This window comes from Podarcis vaucheri (assembly GCF_965113315.1).
Source record: "Podarcis vaucheri genome assembly, chromosome: 8".
In the NCBI taxonomy this organism is placed as follows: Eukaryota; Metazoa; Chordata; class Lepidosauria; order Squamata; family Lacertidae; genus Podarcis; species Podarcis vaucheri.
In genome coordinates, this window is record NC_138766.1 from 94921008 (window position 1) to 94941635 (window position 20628).

The 20628-nt window shown below is 58.6% G+C and overlaps 3 protein-coding genes across 5 annotated transcripts; all 3 read right to left on the reverse strand.

Annotated features, from left to right (window-relative positions):
* Nucleotides 1-31: 31 nt before the first annotated feature.
* On the reverse strand, nucleotides 32-5173 carry CYC1 (cytochrome c1). The gene is made up of 7 exons (XM_082235888.1): nucleotides 5048-5173; nucleotides 2784-2977; nucleotides 1512-1638; nucleotides 1086-1243; nucleotides 796-956; nucleotides 599-699; nucleotides 32-351 (listed from the first exon to the last, which is right to left on the reverse strand). The coding sequence occupies exons 1-7, from the start codon at nucleotides 5135-5137 to the stop codon at nucleotides 247-249; spliced, it is 936 nt and encodes a 311-aa protein (XP_082092014.1). The 5' UTR covers nucleotides 5138-5173; the 3' UTR covers nucleotides 32-246.
* A 1005-nt stretch (nucleotides 5174-6178) lies between these two features.
* On the reverse strand, nucleotides 6179-16437 carry GPAA1 (glycosylphosphatidylinositol anchor attachment 1). Of its 3 annotated transcripts, none has more exons than XM_082235662.1 (13): nucleotides 16370-16437; nucleotides 16025-16121; nucleotides 15731-15910; nucleotides 13984-14095; nucleotides 13735-13882; nucleotides 12866-12967; nucleotides 12285-12481; nucleotides 11855-12051; nucleotides 11157-11310; nucleotides 10130-10225; nucleotides 8647-8843; nucleotides 8256-8426; nucleotides 6179-6974 (listed from the first exon to the last, which is right to left on the reverse strand). In XM_082235662.1, exons 2-13 carry the CDS (start codon nucleotides 16096-16098, stop codon nucleotides 6731-6733), a joined length of 1872 nt encoding a protein of 623 aa, XP_082091788.1. In that variant the 5' UTR covers nucleotides 16099-16121; nucleotides 16370-16437; the 3' UTR covers nucleotides 6179-6730. The 3 variants fall into 3 exon arrangements, with proteins under 3 accessions (XP_082091788.1, XP_082091786.1, XP_082091787.1); XM_082235660.1 differs by having other exon boundaries at nucleotides 12285-12514; XM_082235661.1 differs by lacking the exon at nucleotides 16370-16437 and adding an exon at nucleotides 16220-16313 and having other exon boundaries at nucleotides 12285-12514.
* Nucleotides 16438-18576: 2139 nt separating this feature from the next.
* On the reverse strand, nucleotides 18577-20535 carry EXOSC4 (exosome component 4). Its single transcript, XM_082236188.1, has 3 exons — nucleotides 20334-20535; nucleotides 19981-20187; nucleotides 18577-19188 (listed from the first exon to the last, which is right to left on the reverse strand). Exons 1-3 carry the CDS (start codon nucleotides 20502-20504, stop codon nucleotides 18829-18831), a joined length of 738 nt encoding a protein of 245 aa, XP_082092314.1. The 5' UTR covers nucleotides 20505-20535; the 3' UTR covers nucleotides 18577-18828.
* Between the last annotated feature and the right edge of the window lie 93 nt (nucleotides 20536-20628).

Genomic DNA, 20628 nt, shown 5'->3' on the forward strand with positions numbered 1-20628 from the left:
CTACCTGGATTTCAACACAGACACCAGCCGCTTATTTCTGGTTGAAGAAACGCGTTTTATTGGGTGCCCACCCAGGGTCCTCTTCCCAAGGCTTTGTGGGTGACCGAGCGGATGGAGACGTTAAATAACAGCAAATGCATGGAGACGAGCGCCTGTCCGCCTGCCAGTCTGTGCATACATTCCCAGGGCAGTCGAGGCAGCGCAGCGCAGGCATCAGAGAGAGGTCCGCCCCACCGGCAGCCTGGGTCACTTGGGGGGCCGGTAGGCAATCTTCCTGCTCTTTAGAACGGACCACCTGTGCCGCTTCAGGTAGTAGATGAGGGGCAACAGCATACCCATAATCAGCATCATCTGCGGGGGGGGGGGGAGACAGTCGAGGGGGGGCATAAGGTCACTTTTCTACAGAAAGATTTCAGGAAATGAATCACTGGAGTCCCCACCCCCTGGCATTCCTAGGAGAGCAGCACACAGGCAGAAGGGGGCAATTTCAGCAGGCCTGTTTGCGTGTTCCCAGACCTCCCACCGGCTCGCTCTCTGGGGGGAGCCAAGCTCCTGCCGCCTGGAGGGCTCCCTACCCCACAGGGAGAGGCAGACCCACCTTCAGACCCATCCGCTTGCGGTGGTCGTGCTCCGGCTCTGCCGCCCACCGCAAGAAGGTGCAGACGTCCTTGGCAATCTGCGACATGGTGGCCGGGGTGCCTGCACACGAGAGGGCAAAGATTTCAGTCCTTTATTTTTATTCTGCTGTGGGGCTCCACAACCGGCCCAAGGGAAGTCCTGCCCGGCCCCACTCACCATCCTCATACTCCAGGATCTCGTTGTAGATCGGGGGAGCCATGCCAATCGCCTCCCCAGGGAAGAAGGGGTTGTAATGAAGCCCCTCTCGCAAGCTCACACCGCCGGGTGGATCACAGTAGCCAGTGAGGAGGGAAAACACGTAGTCCTCACCTCCGTGCCTGGAACGGAAGGGCAAGGAAGGCTCAAAACCACCAAAGGCGACTCTGCTCCACCGGGAAGAGCACAAAACCGTGCCAACGTGCCAGAGGCCACCCGCCTTAGTCCAGCCCTGGTTTGGGCAGTGTTACCTGGCATTGACGATGTAGCTGAGGTCGGGGGGCAACGCCCCATTGTTTGCAGCTCGCGCTGCTTCGGGATTTGGGTAGGGCTTGGGAAAGTAATCCGAGAGCTTTCCAGGCCGCGTGAACATCTCGCCATCCTCGTTGGGTCCATCCAGCACCTCAGCCTAATGTGGGACAGGCCAGACTTGAGTGCCAGAGTCCCAAGCCTCCCCAGGGAGCCAGGCTTCCCCCCACTCCCCCCCCCCACTTCCAGTATGATTTGGTCTCACCCACCCGCCCTCCAATACCAAGCCATCCATAATGCCAGCCAGTGCAGGAGAGCCCCTGAGTCAGGGACCAGCTGTGCAAGGGGCTCCGGGCCACAGCTTTGCCAGCCACAGCAACCCCAGCCCCCGCCCCACTTCCCTGTGCCCCCCCCCACTCAAAGCCTACCTCTTCAGCCAGGGCCTTGGCTTCCGCTTCAGTGTGGCTGACACCCACAAGGTTGCGAAAGGCCAGGTACTCCATGCTGTGGCAAGCGGAACACACCTGCTTGTACACCTGGTAGCCGCGCCGGACGCTGGAGACAAGCCAAAGAAGGTTCTGGTGTCTTTCTAGCCCCCCTTCCAGGTATACCCCCCTCCTGTGACAGCTCACAACTAATACAGTATATCAAACAATATCTTTTAAAAATGAAAGAAAAACCAAACTAAGTCAAACAATCAAAGATAGCAGCAGCAGCCAATAGGGAGGATGAATGCAGGCAAGAGTTTTCCTTCCTTCTTGGAGGATTGGGGTGGTGGACAGGACACTCTGGGGCAGGGGTCAGCAACCTAAGGCCCATGGGCTGGAAGCAGCCCGCGGAGGTCGTTTGACCGACCCACGAGCCACCCCTGAATCGAGCTGCCTGCTATCACGCTGTGCTAAAGTGGCACGGCACAGCAATTCACTTCCATGGCGCTGAAAAGCGCATCTGCGCAAACACAGACGCTGAAAATCATGGGTGTGCGATTCAGCCCACAGAGGGATCTCCGTGGGACTGATCCGGCCCAGCCAAGATAAACCTTCCTGGCTCTGGGGCAACTCCCCCAGCAGGCAGGCAGGCAGGAAGCATCTTCTGGGAGCAAAGGCAATGGCACCTATGCAAGGGAATGGGAGTGTTTCACCCACTGCTGAAAAAAGGGTACAGTCAGTGCCCAGGTTGGTGAAGGAAGGACAGCACAAAGCAAGGCAGGGCATGACTGTGTGGACTTGAGGAGAGAGACAACGGGTCACAGTGACAGGGAATAAAGCAGCCTTTGCTTCCTGCTTGGTGAGAGGGTGGGAGACCCAGCAGGGAAGCGGCTCCAGCATCCTCACTGAGGTACCACTGTACAGGCCTTGGTAGTCAAGGAAGGCCAAGGAGGTGGCAGGTCCTGGCAAGTGCCAGCTGCTGGAAGGGCGCTGACAGAGATGAACTTTAGTTCTGATCTGTACGTCTCTTGGGCTGGGAAGAGGAAGCAGAGCAGGGGGGAGGGGGGAGGGGAGGAGCTTGTGTTTGATGTGAGTCATCCGACTGAGAAACCAAGACAGGGACGCGGGCACAGGGCAGCCACTGGCACAGCCAACACCACACACCTCCAACGGCTCCCTAGCAGGCTGCCCCGGCACAAGGTGCCCCAGTTCCCATAAATCTCTCCCCCCCCCGCTACTCTGCCTCCCTCACCACCTCTGCCCCGTCCGCACCTGCTGTGATCCAGGGACGACAGCATGCCGTTGTGACTCCAAGGGTAGTTGGGGGGGTGCAGCTCCAGCTCGCCGGCATTCACTGCGGTGTGGAGGGCCAGGGCCAGGCCTGCTCCGCCTGCCGTCAACACCCCCAGCGTGGTCAGCGCCACCTTCTTGCCTCGGGAGAGACCTGCCAAGGAGGTCAGGTTGGCCTGGGGGGAAAGGACAACAGAGTGAACTCGTGGGCAGACCCGGGCTGGAGAGAAGTTGCGGCGACAACAGGAGGGGCTTCACCGAGGCCTTACAATAGCAAGACTTAGGCTCCTGTCGAGGAAGTTTGCCTAGTATTGTTCTGTGAACCACCCTGAGAGCTCCAGGTATAGGGCAGTACAGTCATACCTTGGGTTAAATATGCCTCAAGTTGAGCATTTTCAGGTTACGCACTGCAGCAACCGGGAAGTAACAGAACGTGTTACTTCTGGGTTTCACGGCTCACACATGCGCAGACGCTCAAAATGACATCACGCGCATACGCGGAAGTGGCGAATCGCAACCTGCGCAAAGGCGGGTTGCATTTGCTTCAGGATGCGAATGGGGCTCTGGAACGGATCCCATTCGCATCCAGAGGTACTACTGTATACAAATTATAATAATAATAATACAGTCATACCTTGGAAGTTGAGTGGAATCGGTTCCGGAAGTCTGTTCAACTTCCAAAATGTTTGGAAACCAGAGTGCGGCTTCTGATTGGTTGCAATCAGAAGCCACAGAAGCCGCGCCAGATGTTCAGCTTCCAAAAATCATTTGAAAACTGGAACATCCACTTCTGGTTTTCAATCGTTCGGGAGTCAAAACATACAAGTTCCAAGGCGTTCAGCAACCAAGGTATGACTGTAATCATAATAGTAATAGTAATAATAATAAAGCAGCCTCCCAAACACCACGTCGGACGATCCATTCATCTAATCTCATCTATACTGTGAAGGGTCTAAACTACCTAAATGAATGAATGAATTGAACTAGCAGTATCTCCCCAGCCGAAGACCTCTGCTCCTTTTAGCTGGGAGATACTGGGGGACCAGAAATTGGGGCTTTCTGCATGGAAAGCAGGCAATCCTCTACAAGCCAAGAACATCCCTTGTGGGGGTGGAGGAAAGGGGACATGAAAGGTAGCCTGAAAATGTTATCACTGTACAGTTTTATACTTCTACATTATTGTACACTGTTGTAATATATTTCTATGATACAGCACTATATAATTTTATAAGTAAAATAGATAAGACTACAGGATGAGCAACGCTACAACCATTAGGAGATGCCTCAACATTCGTGGGGAGGGGGTCCCTTGCCAAAGTCATTGTGCTGCATCCGGCACGCGCAGAGGGATGCTTGAGCAGAGACCGCAAACCAGAACAGCAAGCAAACCCCAAGCACACCATCTAGGCTTCGCGGCCAGAAGCAACGCAAAACCCAGAGGTGACAAGAAGCTGCGGATCGACCTCTATTCCTGCAGCCTCTGCAGAGAATAAACAAGCTTCCACTCCCTCTGGCCCTCGGGACCCAGCAGACCAGAGACCCGGACCCCCTTCTCGCCCTGCTTTGCGTGGTCCCCGTCCCCACGCCTGGCTGCCCAGCTCCCTCGGTCTGCCACTCTCCAGGCGCATCCTGAGCAGTGCCGGATTTGGGTTTCTGGACCTAAGAGGTATCTCAAACCATTTGCACATGCAGAATGCAGGCACCCAATGTAAGACATGAGCAGGCTGGCAGGCGGGGCCAGGACTTACATCAGAGGCGCTTACACAACGCAAAACTCTGCTGCCGTCTGCAGGCTTCATTATATGCGTTTTTACTCTTCTATTTTGGACATGCACATCCAGTTTTTCCCCTTTAATGTTTTTTGGGGGTCCCCAAGCTAGAGCTTGTTTAGCTTCTACGTCAATCCGGCCCTGATCCCGAGAAGCAGGAAGGCCCTCCGCTCCGGCGGGCAGGGGGAGGGAGAGAAAGGCGGCCTCCTCCGCCTCCCCGGGAGAAAAGCCGGCCCGGCAGCGGGGTCGCCAGGCTCTCCCCCCCCCCGCCGCCTCAGCGCGACCTGCGGAACTCCCCGCCACGGGAAGGAGGGCGGCTCTGTCCCCCGCCCGCCGCCCGGGACGCCTCTGCCGGCCCCCCCAGGGCCCCCGGGCGAGGGGCGTCGGGTGACCCCTCGGGGGACGCGGTGACCTTGGGCCGCCCCCGTCGGGGCGGGGCGGGGCCTCCGGGGGAGGCGGGGCGGGGGCGGCTCTTACCCGCGGGCGGGGCCCCCCGGGCAGGGGAGGCAGCAGGAGGCCCCCCCGGGATCGCGCCAGGCTCCGCGCCGCCGCCGCCGCCGCCGCCATCTTGCAGAGGAGCCGGCCAGCCCAGCCGCCCACAAGGCACCGCGCGGCGGAAGGCGGTCGCGCGTCACTTCCGGGGGGCGGGGCTTCCCGGTCGGAGGCGGAGACAGAGGCGGGGGGAGGAGTCAGAAGGGGCCCTCCGGGGGCATCTAGTCCAGCCCGGGAGAGGCGGGCGCCCAGCCTCGGCTTGAAAGGCAGAAAGCCCTTCTGGGTGTCGAGGCGGCATCTCCTTCCTGGCCACCTGGAGCCCCGGGTTCGAGTCCTGCGCTCCAGAGCGGGCGGCTCTCCCCGGCTCCTCTTTCCCAGTCCCTTCCTCGTCTGGGTCGCCCTCGGAGAGCCCGAGCCCGAGCCTCCGCCACGCCCGGCGGAGCTCAGGAAGAAGCCCCCGGGCCACGAACTCAGGCGCAGTAAGGGAGGACCAGGCCAATCCGTGGAGGAGGGGGAGGCTGTGGGTGGCTCTCTCGGGTGCAGTCCTGCTTTTGCCTCGCGGCCCCGGGGAGGCTGGACTGGCTGGGCCCCGTGGCCGGATCCCGCTTTGGGGCTCTTCTTCCTCGGTTCCCAGGCCAGGCTCTTCTCTTGTTCCCGGAAGTTGAGGCTGCGTGTCACTCTTCATAGCTGTAGCTCTACGGGGAGGGCGAAAGAATCCCCATAGAGCTATGAAAGGGAAGAGAGGGCCTTCTCCTCCCGTGGAAGGGACGCTTCCGCGTTGAGCTGGAGAGGCGCCGCTGAGTCTTTTCCTCCCCAGTATCGTTAGAACAAAACCCAGTAGCATTACAACAAAAAGACAACATGAAACCAGTGAACCTGCAGCAGTATAAACGCATGCCCTGTCATCTGGAGCTGATGGGAGTTGCAGTCCAGCCACATCTGCAGGGCCAAAGATGTGCCCCACCCCCGTTATAACGGGACCAGCTGCTGCTTTGCTTGACTCTCTTAATACATCTTAAGTTCAAGGTTAGGGTTGATATTCTGAATTGTTAGCAGACGCCCCAAGAGCTGTGTTTCTGGTGAGGAGTGAGGATGAAAATAAGTGCAAGCACTGTATCAAAACCTTTTGTCTTTATTTTTATTTAGAGATTGTACACAGCCACTCCCCCCCCCCCCCAGTATCATCTTGCCTTGCTAACATCAGAGCTGGTTGTTGGCCCCACGTGGTCCATGTGCAAGCTGAAGCCACCGAGAAAAGGACCAGCCACACCCCAGGCTGGCCCCCTGCCCCTGAGAGTCACACTCAGGACTGAAAGCAGGACCACCACAAAAGAACCAGGATCCCGTTACCCCAGCCCAAGCTCCCTCTCTCCTGCAAGCTCTGAGCAGCTGCCCAGCCAGCCCCACACCCAGAACTATGAACCGTGGCTGCAGCTGCCGCAGACGTCAAATCCCACAACACCAGGAGATTTCCCAAGCAGGCAGCCCCTACAGAGCCCAGCTGATGGCTTCAGGAGGCCTCACCCACCTGCCCCCAAGTTTCACATTTCTGAAATCACAGTGGCACCCAGCAGGATGGAAGGGAAATCTCGCCTGGCTGCCTCAGGGAAGTCCCGTCCAAAGTGGATTGGGGCAGGCCAGTTCAAGCACAGGGGCGGCGTCAGGGGGCTACTTCCAGAAAAGCACATTCCAGAGCAGAAGCCAGCAGGGGTAGACGAAGATGGCGATGAAGGGGAAGACGATGGAGCCGTAGAGGTGGTGGTCCAACAGCCCTTCAGCAATCGCCTGCAAGAAGCGCTGCCAGCCCTCCAGCAGGGAGATGGGGTACTCAATGAGCTCCTGGTACAGGAAGATGCAGAAGAGAAGTGTGGCCGCTGGCGTGACCAGGACCAGCAGCACAGCGTAGAGGTACCTGGGGGAGGAAACAGGGAAAGAAAGCTCTGGGCTCCTGCGGGCACACGGGCAGGGGCAGGCCCACTCCCGAAAGGGCAGGGTGTATTGTGGGGTTTGTTGTTAAAATTTGCAGGCCACCCTTTGTCTGTAGATCACAGGGCAGTTCACAAGATAGAAGTACAAGATAAAAACACAGAATACACGATAAAACAAGAAGAAAAACGTTTCCAAGTCGCACAGAACAACTTCATCCCTCCCTGCTACTTCAAGATGAAAACCCAGATGTTACATACTCAGTTCCTAGATTTTGCGCTGCCATGATGGATATTCGTCAAAGGGTGGTTTGCGCCACAAACTAGGCCCCAAATGCAAGACCTGTGCTCCTTCACACTCCCTCTCTTACAGTCACTTTTAACCGTTTGTACTTGTTTCTATCTTTTTAAGTTATGTATGATATCACCTTTTAACTACTAGTTTTTATCCCTTACCTCATTTAAGTTTTACGCATTCTATTTATCAGTATTTTTTATCTTATGCAGGTCTGTGACCAAAATAAAGTTTGATACAAATACTGAGGAACAAAAACAAACCGAGAACCCCCACCTTCCTAAAGCAACCGTTCCTTCCTCAGCCATGGACAGGGTTGAAACGCCCACCGCCCTGAAGGACAGGACAGGGTCCAGGGCCGCAAATTTGAAAAGCTGAGAAGCTTGCCTGGGGGACACACTCCCCACCCCTAAATTCCGCAACACCCCCACAGAAGGATAATGGGGAGGACTCTATTCCTGCAAAGCACCTTTTGGACAAAAGAGTCCTATTTGTATCTCCATTTTGACACTAAGGCCAAACACATCGTCCGGATGTGGGCAGCTCTGCTTTGCGTGTCCTGAGGAAGCCCAACATACAGAAACAAATTTGGCTCTGCCAAGCATTTGCCTTCTTGCTTCTTCCTCAGGCCCTTGGCTTTCCCCGCAAAGAACTGGTCCAGAAGAGGGGGAACGCGGCCACTTCATTAGGCCAGAGATGGGGAGGCTGCAAGTGCCCAAGTGATGCCGTTAGGATACAGCTGTCACCTTCCCTGATGTGCTGGCTGCAGCGGAGGGCAGCTGCGAACTCCCAGCAACACTGAAAGGCCTCTGTCTCCCTTTGCAGCTGGAGGACAGAGCTCAGGGGGAGGAGTGGCAAGGAGACGCCCCGTCATCTGCCCTGGGCAATTCTGGTGATCCCTGTCCTTTGCAGCCCAGTTCTTGTGGGGTGGGGGCAGAGAGGGAAGCAGGAAGCAGCCCCAGGGCATACATACTTGGGCCCCGTGGGTTGGACGAGGGCAGCGACAGGCACCATGGTGACGGCCAGCAGGAAGCCCAGGGAGAAGTTGATGAGGGTGATGCAGCCCAGCTGCATGGCCAGGTAGAGGAGCGAGACCAGCTTCAGCGTCATCCAGCCGCGGTCGCTTCCCGAGCCCGTCAGGACCCTGCGGGGCAGAGAGACAGAGCCAGTCTGCAGGCGGCACAGCCCCAGCCCCAGGAAAAGAAGAGCAGCAGCAGCCTGGCCCTTGCCCCAGAGAGCGCTGGGCAATCAGGCACCCCTTCAAGCTCTGCACATCTCGCCCTCTCCCTGCCTTGTGCCGGGGCACACAAGTCGCACAGGGCCCCCACCTGGCCGGGCCGTCTCCTCCCCTCCCTCCCCGTCACCTGTGCGTGTTGTGGGGCAACGCCAGCCCCGCCACGTAGATGGCAATGACCGTCAGCACCACAGCCTCTGACTCCGAGACGGGGAAGTGCTGCGTGGCCACCTGCTGCCCCAGGATGGGCACGAAGTAGAGGGCCAGCCCCGTGGCGTGGCAGATCAGCAGCGGGGGCACCAGCGTCAGCAGGCTGGGCTTGGGCTCCTGGGTGAGATAGGAGGGCAGGGGGGTCAGGAGAAGGGCCCCCTCCCTGGATGGGAGGGCCAGGAGTCGCGGCTAAGGCTGGGGGGGGGTTTCGGGGGGGGCAAAAACAACCCCACCCGTTCCCCAAAGAAGAGTTCATTGTGCGTTTGGGGATCTCTGCTGGAACAAGTGCAGCAACTGCACCGAAAAGCAGGACCACTTTGACCTCCACAGCATGCCTGGCCCAGGGCAGAAGAGGGGAGGGGGCTGGCAAAGCCTGGCTCTTCGGGGCCTGCAGACTCAGGAGGATCTTCAAGCGCATTTTAGTCTCTGTGTGTCCAGGGAGCATCACATTTCCAAGCCGTTCTCTTTCTCAACCAGCCATGTCTTTTTGGGGTGCTCTCTCTTTGTTGCCCATGCCATGTAGGGGTGCAAATATCCAGAATGTGGGGATCAGGTGGGATTGCTATGAGGAATTATGAAATATGGAGCAAGCCATTGTGACAGCAATGAAAGCATGGCGCTGACTGGGTTTGATTCATTGACAATAATTTCTGATTGAATCCCACAGGCCTCTGCACCTCTGCCATCTGCTTTCTCTACGCCTGACAGGCACGTATAAGCATTCTGAAACACAGACCAGCTGCATCAGGCATCCTGGGTCATCCAGATAGAAGGTAGCTTTGATGTAGATCTTAAGGGCCAGGAAGAGAGTTCACAAGGAGATGGCAAATACTGCCATCCTCCCTCTCCTGTGTACTCCTGTGTATGACCTCCGGGGTTTTGCTGAATGCATTCCTCCTTTTATTCCTATTTTATTTACTCTGAACTACATATGCATGCTCAAGTAGGAGATAGTTTCTTTGTAGTTAACAGAATTTCTTCTGATCTGACTTTGTCCCACATGGGGTTTTTTTTTAAATGCTCAGAGGAAATCTGATTGGTTCTTACGAACACTGTGTAAAAAGTTCTTTTGTGAATAAAATGACCTGGGTCGAGGGGTGGAAAGGAATTATTATTATACGCACCCCTCCCAGCCTTGTGTGTATCTTATTAATCAAAGTCCAATCCTGCCTTTACTTTGGAAACACTACAATGCCATGCGCTGGAAGCAGTCGGTGTGAGAGGACTGACCGTTCCAGGAGCAGACAAGCAGCACCCATGTTTTTTTCAGGGGGGGGGTGCAGGATTGCAGGAATGGGCTGTGCAGGGCTCCAGGGTGACTTCAAGAGGCGAGCAATGCCCATGCAGGTCCCTTCTCCGCCCCCTCCCCAGGGACCCCGCCACTCCCCGCCACATCATCTCACCTCCAGAGCAACAGGACTAGGACCTTGGTCTCCGTCGCAGAGCCGGTCATCTGGGTCCACATCATAGCAGCTCAGCTTCATCCACAGGTCCAGAGCGTGAAGAGGAAGGAGGAGTCAAGGGAAAGGCAGGAGCTCAAAGGCGCGATGAGCCAAGCCAGGAACTCCCCTCACCCAAATCCCAGGGGACACCAACCAGACATCTCCTCCCCAAGTATCCAGAGGGGCACCAAGGGGGGTGGCCTTCCAGGGTCTAGCTAAGGCGATGCCAGGGAACCTAACACCCCTCGACCTCTTGTCGGAACACCTCTGGCATTTGCCAGAGCTCTGCTGAGATGAATGACAAGTGGAGGGAGGCGCACAGGGCAGAGTGAGGCTGAGCCTGGCCAGCCAGACCCACACAGGGGGCACCCAAGGGAGGCCTCTCGCCCACTGATCGGGGCTGCGGCAAACCAGGGCTGCTGCTGAAGGGCTTAGCTGCCAGGCCTATGGGCTGCAGTTGCTGCATGGAAGAGAGGAGTCCAGAGGGCCGTGGCCAGTGACAGGAGAAGCTGTGTTTGCTGAAATTCTTCCTTCTGGCACAGGAGCAACATCGCACAAGGACGCTGTCCGGCTGAAGGGTAGGGCTGGCAGCCTGGCACCGCTCAGGCCATCTTCCCAACAGGAGATGCCCCAGGCCCCATCAGCTTCTGTTCATCCTCGCAGCTGGTCAGGGCAGAAGCTCCAGAGCCTGTCCTGTCCTCTGGCTCCCAAGAGGTACAGAAAAAGCCACCCTCAGGCCAGGGGACCCTCGAGTTGGGCTCCCAAGCGCCTCCCTGCAAGGCCCCCACGCTTGGTGGTCAGAGGGAGCCTCTCCTGAGACCATCAGTCCGCCTGCTTCCTGGGGAGTCCTCCACTATGTGGCCCCCCAGCTGGGCTCCTCAAGTGGGAGCTTCTCCTCTGACCCTCCCTGGATCCCAGCTCAGAAGCAGCAAGAGACAGAAACTCCCCCAGCCCCCCTCCCTGCTCCCCACACAGAGGAGAAGGATATCTTGAGGACCAGGATGAGGATGAGGAACCCGAAGGCCGGCATGTAGAGCCCGATGGAGACGAAGCGGGAGAGAGACGGGAGCAGGTAGAAGAAGTACGACTGGTGGAGGCGCTCCAGCAGGTTGTTCAGCTTCCGGAACATTCCCTCCAGGGTCCTGGGGAAGGGAAGCGAGGGGGTGAGAGGCAGAATTCTTGGCTTTGAAAGAGGATGGGACCAATTCATGGAGGAGGAGAGGGCTATGGATGGCCAGGATGGCTCTGCTCTGCACCCACAACCAGAGGCAGCAGGGCTTCTGAGAACCAGTTGCTGGAAAGCACAGGAAGGGAGAGAGCAGCTCCTGGGTTCGAATCCTGCTTGTGGCCTTCTTCCCTTGGGGCATCTGGCTGGCCACTGTGAGAACAGGAGGCTGGACCAGAGGGGCTCTTCTTTGGCCTGAACCAACAACCAGGCCCCACTTATGCTCTCATGGAGCCTCCAAGCCCAGAGGCAGTCTACCTGGATTCCTAGGTTTTCAGGGGCATTCTGCCCCTGGGAGAGCAGGATGCCAGACTAGAGGGGCTCTTCTTTGGCCTGATCCAGTACCCATGCTCTTCTGATGCTCGCCTCCCCCTCCTGAGGCCGGAGTGGGCGTATCCCAACCCTTCTGCTCCCCAAACAGGGTCCTTCGCACCCACACCCTGCCAAGGCCGCCTACTCACGTGCCAACCATGCCCATGTCAAACTTGTACTGGCGGAAGCTGTTGATGCCGCGCAGGGTGATGGCCTCGATGTGGTAGCGCAGGAAGAGCCCGTGGTCCCCCTGCGGCCGGCCGGAGCCCTGCTTGAGCACCATCAGAAGCATCGTCTGCAGAGAGTGGACGAAGGCCGGCAGGGAGTCCCAGTCGGTCCGCTGCAGCTGGAGGGGAGCGGAGAGGGGACTCAGGACAATTGGCCCAAAGCAGCTCCCTGCCCTCACAACCCAGGAGCGGAGAAAGCCACCCCACGGACAGGACAGGGAAAGAGGCAAGGCCGGAGCCTCCCCTCCAGCCAGCTGGGGCCACCTCCCTTGGAGGCCTTTGCCTAGGGGGCTCCAGGCCTCTGGGCAGGGCCCAAATGGCCTCCCCCTCCAGCAGCCCCCCTGGGCCCCACCTTGCCCTGAATGGTGCAGAGCAGCCCGTTCTTCTGGCAGAAGGAGTAGAAGAGGTTGACGAGGTCCAGGTTGGGCAGCTGCCCGTTCAGCCCCTCCACGGCCACGTCAAAGCTGGTGATGACGTCGCTGCTCAGCTCCAGGGAAATGGCGGCCTGGATGGCTCCTGCCCGACCCAACATCCCTGACGAGTGCACCTCTGCGGGGGGAGAGAAAGGATGGCCCCAGGTTGCTAAAATAAAAGCTAATGAGGGTGGTGGCCGTTCGCATCACAGGGCAAGGGGGCGCTGCCCTTCATTCCTAGAGGACAGGAGCCAGTTGTTCTACGACAGGGCAGGGCAGAAGCCAGTGGGGGGGGGGTTTAGGAGATGAGCCTTTGTGGCTGGATAGCAGGACCCTGGAAGAGCTGGCTGGGTGAAGGGACGTTGGGGGTCTGGGCCAGGCCTGGGGAATGCAGACAGCGAAAGAACTGGCAGAGAGACACATGGGGCCGCTCTGGAGAAACAAGAGGAGCTCCAAGGCAGGTACTCCAGGCAGACTCCCCCAGGGCGGCTGGGCAATCCCCCCGGCAGCGCCCTCTCACCTGTGACGTTGACGTCATGATACGCCTCCAGCCAGGCCTCCATCCCAATCAGGTCGTGCTCGTTCACCAGGAAGATGATGTCTTTGGCCCAATAGATCTGACCTAGGACACAGGGAAAGCTCAGCAGCCCCCATGAACCCCCTGGGCAGGCCCAGCACTGGCACAACAGGCAGACCCGGTTCTTCCCTCCCAGCCAGGGGAAGGGAAACCAGGGAGGAAGCTGGATCTTACCCCCGTCTCGTTCTAGGAAATTTCATGCAATATAGTTCTGGGAAGGTTGAGATACGGAAAACCCAGATTTAAACTTAAAGGTAAAGGTACCCCTGCCCGAACGGGCCAGTCTTGACAGACTGTGGGGTTTGTGCGCCCATCTCACATCTAGAGGCCGGGGGCCAGCGCTGTCCGGAGACACTTCCGGGTCACGTGGCCAGCGTGACAACGCTGCTCTGGCGAGCCAGAGCCGCACACGGAACGCCGTTTACCTTCCCGCTGGTAAGCGGTACCTATTTATCTACTTGCCCCCGGAGGTGCTTTCGAACTGCTAGGTTGGCAGGCGCTGGGACCGAGCAGCGGGAGCGCACCCCGCCGCGGGGATTCGAAACGCCGACCTTTTGATCGGCAAGCCCTAGGCGCTGAGGCTTTAGCCCACAGCGCCACCCGCGTCCCTAGATTTAAACTTGCACAAATGCAAATGAGCCTATTTGGCCTGGATTCCAACTGGCTTGGATTGCACTCCTCCATTTCTTTGGGAAACAGGGGGCAACATCCCCCACCCCCGGCCCTCACATCTCTAGTGGAGCAGCGATCAGCTGAAGGATCTCTAAAGGTGTGGCAAAGGGAAGCCCTCAGCCCCACCCCTCCCAGCTCACCTCGGAAGTGGGAGGCCAGCGCCAGCATCAGCCCCACGGCCTGGTTGTTCTGCTGCCCCTCACTGCAGGGGACGCTCAGCACTAAGGACTCCGTACTGGCTGCCCGGGGAGCCCGCAGGATCCCATAGACGTTGGTGCCTTTGACCATCTGCAAAGAGAAGACCAGCCCCCAGGGTTCATCTCCCCAGCAGCGGAACAGCCGCCCCCCGCCCCCCCCGCCTGCCCAGGGAGGAGCCTGGAAGCACCTACGTATCTCTCTCGCATCTCGTCGGGGAAAGGCAGTGTGCGGGAGAAGGACTGCTTGTAGACCTCCAGGCCCAGGTTCCACATGGTCTTCTCCAGCCAGGCCACTGGCATGCCCCTGGGGAGAGAGGAAGGGGCACCAGGGGCGCCGGGTGAGGGCCCAGCTCTCCTCTTTTGCCCCACCAGCTTTTACAGCAATGCCCCCCTTGAGGAGGGAGGGGGTCTCGACCAGGTGGCAGACGGGCCAGTTAGGCTGGCTGAGCTATCCTACACTGTGTCACCACAGTATGAAGAGAGATACAGTGAAATCATCTGCATTACACTTTAATGTTAATAATAATAATAATATTTATACCCCACCCATCTAGCTGGGTTTCCCCAGCCACTCTGGGTGGCTCACACCATATATCAGAACATACTCAAACACCATTCCTTAAAAACTTCCCTATATAGGGCTGCAGGGGGACGCGGGGGGCATTGTGGTCTAAACCACAAAGCCTAGGACATGGGTAGGCAAACTAAGGCCCGGGAGCCGGATCCCAATCACCTTCTCAATCTGGCCCGTGGACGGTCCGGGAATCAGCATGTTTTTACATGAGTAGAATGTGTGCTTTTATTTAAAATGCATCTCTGGGTTATTTGTGGGACATAGGAATTTGTGCATTTCCCCCCGCAAAATATAGTCTGGCCCCCCACAAAGTCTGAGGGACAGTGGACCGGCACCCTGTTGAAAAAGTTTGCTAACCCCTGGCCTAGGGCTTGCTGATCAGAATCCCCGTGATGGGGTGAGCTCCCATTGCTCGGTCCCTGCTCCTGCCCACCTAGCATTTTGAAAGCATGTCAAAGTGCAAGTAGATAAATAGGCACCGCTCTGGCGGGAAGGTAAACGGCGTTTCCGTGCGCTGCTCTGGTTCGCCAGAAGCGGCTTAGTCATGCTGGCCACATGACCCGGAAGCTGTCTGCGGACAAACGCCGGCTCACTTGGCCTATAGGGCGAGATGAATGCTGCAACCCCAGAGACATCTGCGACTGGACCTAACGGTCAGGGGTACCTTTACCTTTATACAGGGCTGCCTTCAGGTGTCTTCTAAAAGACAGATAGTTGTTTATTTCCTTGACATCTGATGGGAGGGCGTTCCACAGGGAGGGTGCCACCACCGAGAAGGCCCTCTGCCTGATGCATTTCAGCACCTGCGTACTTTACATCCTGTGCACATTTGAAGAACCCTGTTCTCAGCTTTTATAGAGGGAAAATCTTGCGCTGTCTCCATAAGAAGTCCAGGCTTGAGTTTGGGTGGACCTTCAGGGGAAGGAAACACTCCGCACTGACCATTTATTCTTCACTACATGAGGGTTTAAAGAGGAGGCAAGGCTTATCCACACCTCAGAAAAGTATCTGCAGAAGGCCACTTTCTATTGCCATTGTTAAGAGATTGGAAGCCAGCTGCCAAGGTGTGCCAAGGCCAACCCACCGGGGGCGGAAAGACCCTAAACAGCACTGGGGGCAAAACTGCTTCTTCCCTTCGATATCCCACTCCTGGCAGAATGGAAGACCTTCCTTCTTGTAGAGTCAGGGAGCGGTGGGGTTTCTCTCTGGGTCAGCAATGTTGGGGGTGGCCCCAAAAGGCCTGCTCTGAGCCACTGGGTTCACCTGGGGGGCTGCAGAGGCCCGAGAGTGCCAGCCCCGGACGCACTTGGGGTGCGGCCCAGAAGGTCCTCTGCCCCCCAGGGGTCTCCCCAGCCCCTCACTCACCCCGCCTTCTTCTTGTGGCCGGCAAACTCCCGGGCGTAGGAGAGGGCGCGCTCCCCGTGGACGAAATGCTCCTCCACCATGGTGGAGCCCATGGCGTTCTCCGACATGTAGATGCGCAGCGTGAAAGGGTGGAAGGCCAAGCCCAGGAACCAGCCCAGCCCCACCAGGAAGCTGATGATGCTGCGGAGAGACGGAGAGGGAGGCCGTTGGGGGGCAGGAAGCCTGCTGGGGGGGGCAGGGGGGCTGTGCCCCAAGGGAGCCCCCCCCCCGAGGTCCTGCCCCGATGCTACTCACCAGAGCGGGGTGTTGAGGCGCAGCAGGAGGCGGGAGAGGGCGCGCCGGCGGTAGGGGTCCGAGAGCAGCCCCATGGCCGCGCAGAGCTCTCAGGGCCCTGGGGGGCAGAGAAGGGGGGGCAACGCCATTAACAATAAGAAGAACAACAACATTCACCCCTCCCGTCCCCGCTTCCCCCTTTCATTGGGCTCAGACCTGACAGGGACCTGGGTTCGAATCCCGCTCCCTCTCACCCGCCCCCCCCAGGGCCCTGCGAGGGAGGCCAGGCAGGCGGGACGAGGACCCCCCCACCGCGAGGGGCGGGGCGAGGGGAGGTGGGCGGGGAAAACCGGGCCCAGCACCCACCGTCCAGGCGGGGCTCCTTCCGGGGCGGCCGAGCGCACGGGAGCAGCGAGAGGAGCCGGCCAGAGCGGAGGGGAAGCGGAAGGGCGGGCGCGGCAAGGAGCCCACCGGAAGTTCCGCCTCCGGAACGGCCGCTCCAGCCCACGGCGGAGTCTATGGTCTGGCGGCGCTTCCGGGCCTAAGAAGGTCGCTCTCCCGAGGGGGGAGGGCACGAGAGGTCCTCCGAGCATGTGCAGAGTGCACTCGGGGCCTCGCTCGCCAAGGGAAGCTGCGGTTCCTGCACTGCACAAGCCCGCTCCCAACTCTCCTTCTCCGCCTGGGGGGTTGCAATTTCCTTTAATTTTGCATTCCTCCCCGGAGCTGGAGGCGGCAGCCGAAGCAGAGGCCGCTGTCTCCAGGCTCCCCCCCCCCGTGTGACTCTCGCAAGGCCAGCTGGTTGCCGGCTCCTGGCCCCAGACCAGCTGTGGTGCCCCCCCCTGCTCCGCCTGGCGCCCTCCCCGGGCCTCTGCCTCTTGGCTCCTGGTCTTCCAGGCTGTGTCCTGGGCCCAGTCTGGCAGGTCGGAGAGGGTGACTGGCTCAAGGGCGAGTCCAGGAAGCCCCCCCTGGAGCCCCAGGCCAGCCCCCCCCCCCGTTTGATGGCGCAGCAGACAGGCCTTCCGCACAAGAGGAGCTCCTCTCCGGGCCAGCCCGTGGCCGCCTCTCAGGGACAGGCCCTGCTGCGTCTCTCCAAGGAGCACCTGCCACCAACAGAGATCACCTGAACATCCCTGGGCAGCCTGGGAACCAGCCCACAGCCTCCACTGTGCATGCCATGCTCCGTCCCTACTGGCGTCTCCAGGTGGGGCTTGGAAAACTCCTGCCGGACACCCCAGAGACCCACTGAGCTAGGGGGCTGATCCCTTGGTATAAGGCAGCTTCCCACATGCACACTTCTTGCTCCTGCCAGGACACGTTGCCTCCAAGGTCTCCATTGGGAAATGTTGCAGCTCACTCAGCCTGGCCACGGCTCTTGCATTTATTATCTGCGACTGTGGTACCTCCGTGGCACAGCAACAGTTCTCAGACCACGTGGGATGGGGCTGTGCTGGTGCCCCTCCTTGAGGTTAATCCCTTTCCCCCGAAGCTTGAGACTGGCATGTGCCCCTCGCCTGACCCCAGGGCCACTGAAGGAGCTCCTGCCCAGGCTAGCGTCCCCCCACTTGCATTCTTCCAAGACGTGACCCACTCCGACTCCCCCCACCTGCCCAGGGTAGAACCAGTCACCCACCATGCCAGCCAAGAGCCAAAATGACCTGCAGAGAAGCCCGGGTGCATGTGTCATGCCACAGGCACCATCCTGTGCAAAGAGCACATGGCATAAGCACTTGCCAACCTTGGTGGGCACTCAGTGTGGATGGGCTGCTTCTGGAGAGAACTGTAGTGGAAGTTATAGTACATGCTTTCCTATCCAGTGTTAGAAACTCACCAGGCATGTTTTGCGACTGGTGCGCATCTAACTGCGGCGACCATGTGGAGATCCCTGGATGCCGGGTTGGTGAATGAGGAAAGCCAAATGTGAAATATTTTCCTTGAAGCTTGAATCTGTTTTATTCTGGATTGTTTTATTTGATTTTTAATGTGTAGTAAACTGCTTTGAGATTTATTATTTATAATATAAAGTAGTATATAAATTAGGGACGCTGGTGGCGCTGTGGTCCAAACCACTCTTGGGCTTGCCAATCAGAAGGTCGGCGGTTCGAATCCCCGCTACAGGTTGAGCTCCCGTTGCTCGGTCCCAGCTCCTGCCTACCAGCGGTGGGGGGCAGTGCCTGGGTATCTCATTGTGGCAACCGTAGCCTAGGTTTAAGGTGCCATTTGGGCAATTTGATTATATATCTGAGTTTCTATCACTGGTTAGCTCTGATAATGCAGGCATGCTTTTCCTCTGTGAGTGCAACTTAATTTCTATGCATGTGTACAGCTAAGATGAAGGAATGGCCCCATGTAAGCTGTGCAAAGTGACAGGCCTTTGGACTCCCCTTCTGTGGCCCCCCAGCAGCCAGACTTGTTCTGGCCAAGTCAAGCATCACAACGGTGTGTTTACTGAAGACACTCGCACAGAACCCCGGGTCAGGGGGGGGGGGCGAGGCTCACCTGCTCTTAAATCTCAACCAGTCCTGAGGCCAGAGGGAAGCCACGTGACGTGTGCCCAAGTGATCCACACTCCGTACTTTCTTTGGAAGAATATTTAATTCTCTGGCATGTAAAAAAGAAGCAACCCTGTACAAAAAGGCTTAGTGCAAAGCACCGCAGGCAGTGCAACACAGGCCTGCATCTAGCTGCGCATTCCTCTCCCACAGAGAGTGGCTCAGTTCAGGGAGGAAGGGGGAGATTCTTGGCCGCATCCAGCTGGCGCCAGCTGAGAAAAGGGCAGAGGAGGAGGAGGAGGCATCTTCCACCGCTCTGTGCAGCCGGGAGGGGGCTCACTTGCCCAGCAGAGCAGTGACCTCGCGCAGATGCTCCCGCACCACCTGGTCCAGCACGGCGTAGACGTCCTTGCAGGCCTTGCTGGCGGCTTCCATGATGCGCTCCAGGTGGTCCTCGTGCAGCCGGGCGTTCATCTCCAGCAGCGCAATCTGCTCCGACTTGGGCAGCAGCGCCAGGGCCATCTGGGGGCCGCCGGCCGCCTCCTCCACGTAGTTCAGGTCGGCCAGGGGCGTGTCCTCCAGGAAGCCGGCCGAGATGGCGCAGACATAGTCCCGCATGGGGATGCCGGCGTCAATGACCGCCAGGGTGGCCGCGTTCACCGAGGCGCAGTAGTTGCCGCCGTCCGCCTGCAGGATCTAGAAGGCGCAGGAAAGGCTTCCTCAGGACCCGGCGGAAGGAGCCCCTCCCCACCCAGGGCCCTCAAGCTCCCAGCACGCTCGGGGAAAGGGCACCCATGCGCACAGCTATGTCTTGCTGGGGGAGCGAGGAAAGAGGCAAGGAGGAGTCAAGGGGTAATGGACTTTGCAAACCTGGGATCGCTGGATCAAGCTCGCCCCTCTTGTTGAATTAATTAAACTGAGTAATTTTAATTGGATTTTGAATCAAAGTGCAATTAATTGTTACTGTTTTGAATTTTATGATGTTATTTTCCTTAGCGGGTTCTGCAAACTGCTATTCTGAATTATGCTTTTTATAGAGTGATGGTGATGATAATAATTTATTTACAGGGAGGCAGCCATGTTGGTCTGCCGTAGTCAAAACAAAATTTAAAAATTCCTCCCAGTAGCACCTTAGAGGCCAAGAAGTGTGCATGCACACGAAAGCTCAGACCCATAACAAACTTAGCTGGTCTCTAAGGGGCTACTGGAATTTTAATAATTTATTTATTGCATGCCACCCATCTGACAGGGTTGATATTATATTATTAGACTGTTATTATTATTCTATTACTTATATGCCACTTATCCGACTGGGTTGCCCCAGCCCCAACAAATGGGAAGGATGAGTCCTACCTACTTAATTAGGGTGGGGGGCACTGGGATGGATTTGTGGGACCAAGGCACCCCCCCCAGTTTGCTGCCCTCTTAGAGGATGCTGGGGGGGGGGGCTGCACCACCCCCTCCAGTCTCCCCCCCCCCCGCTCCCACCTGCACGTAGATGTCGATCTGGGAGCGCGGGTAGAGCTGGGTGAGGATGGCGGCGTCGAAGGTCTGCTTGAGCTGCAGGCTCATCTCGCCCGCCTGCCGGTCGCCGTGGGGCCGCCGCTTGCGCTCGCCGGTGCTGAAGGTGGCCAGGCTGAACTGGCAGTTGAGCAGCGCCTGGTCGGGCAGCGCTTTGCCGCGGGAGCCGCGCATCTGCCGGAGGACGAAGGAGGAGAGGAGAGGAGGGCAGCGCGCGGCGGCCGAGAGAGCCCTGAGCCCTGGCCCGCCCGCCGGCCCCGCCATCCCGCCCGGCATCCCCGGTCCCCCCCCCCGGCCCTCCGCCCGCCCGGCCTGCCTACCTCGTGGGGCCCGTAGACGACGGCCAGCGCCTTGGTGTTGCCCTGCTCCAGGTAGGCCGAGCCGTCGGCCTGCGCGAAGACGCCCAGCCGGGCGCGGATCTGGCGCAGCTCCCCGGCGCGCCGCCCGTCCACGCGGTAGCCCTGCTCCGACAGCAGCTCCAGCCCCGCCATGCCCGGGAAGGAGGAGGAGGAGGAGGAGGAAGCCGCCCGGCCCCGCTCCGCCCCTCGACGCCGCCCCCTCCGCCGCCGCCACGCGGGGCGCTCTGACCGGCTCCGAGGCTTGCGCGCCCCCCAA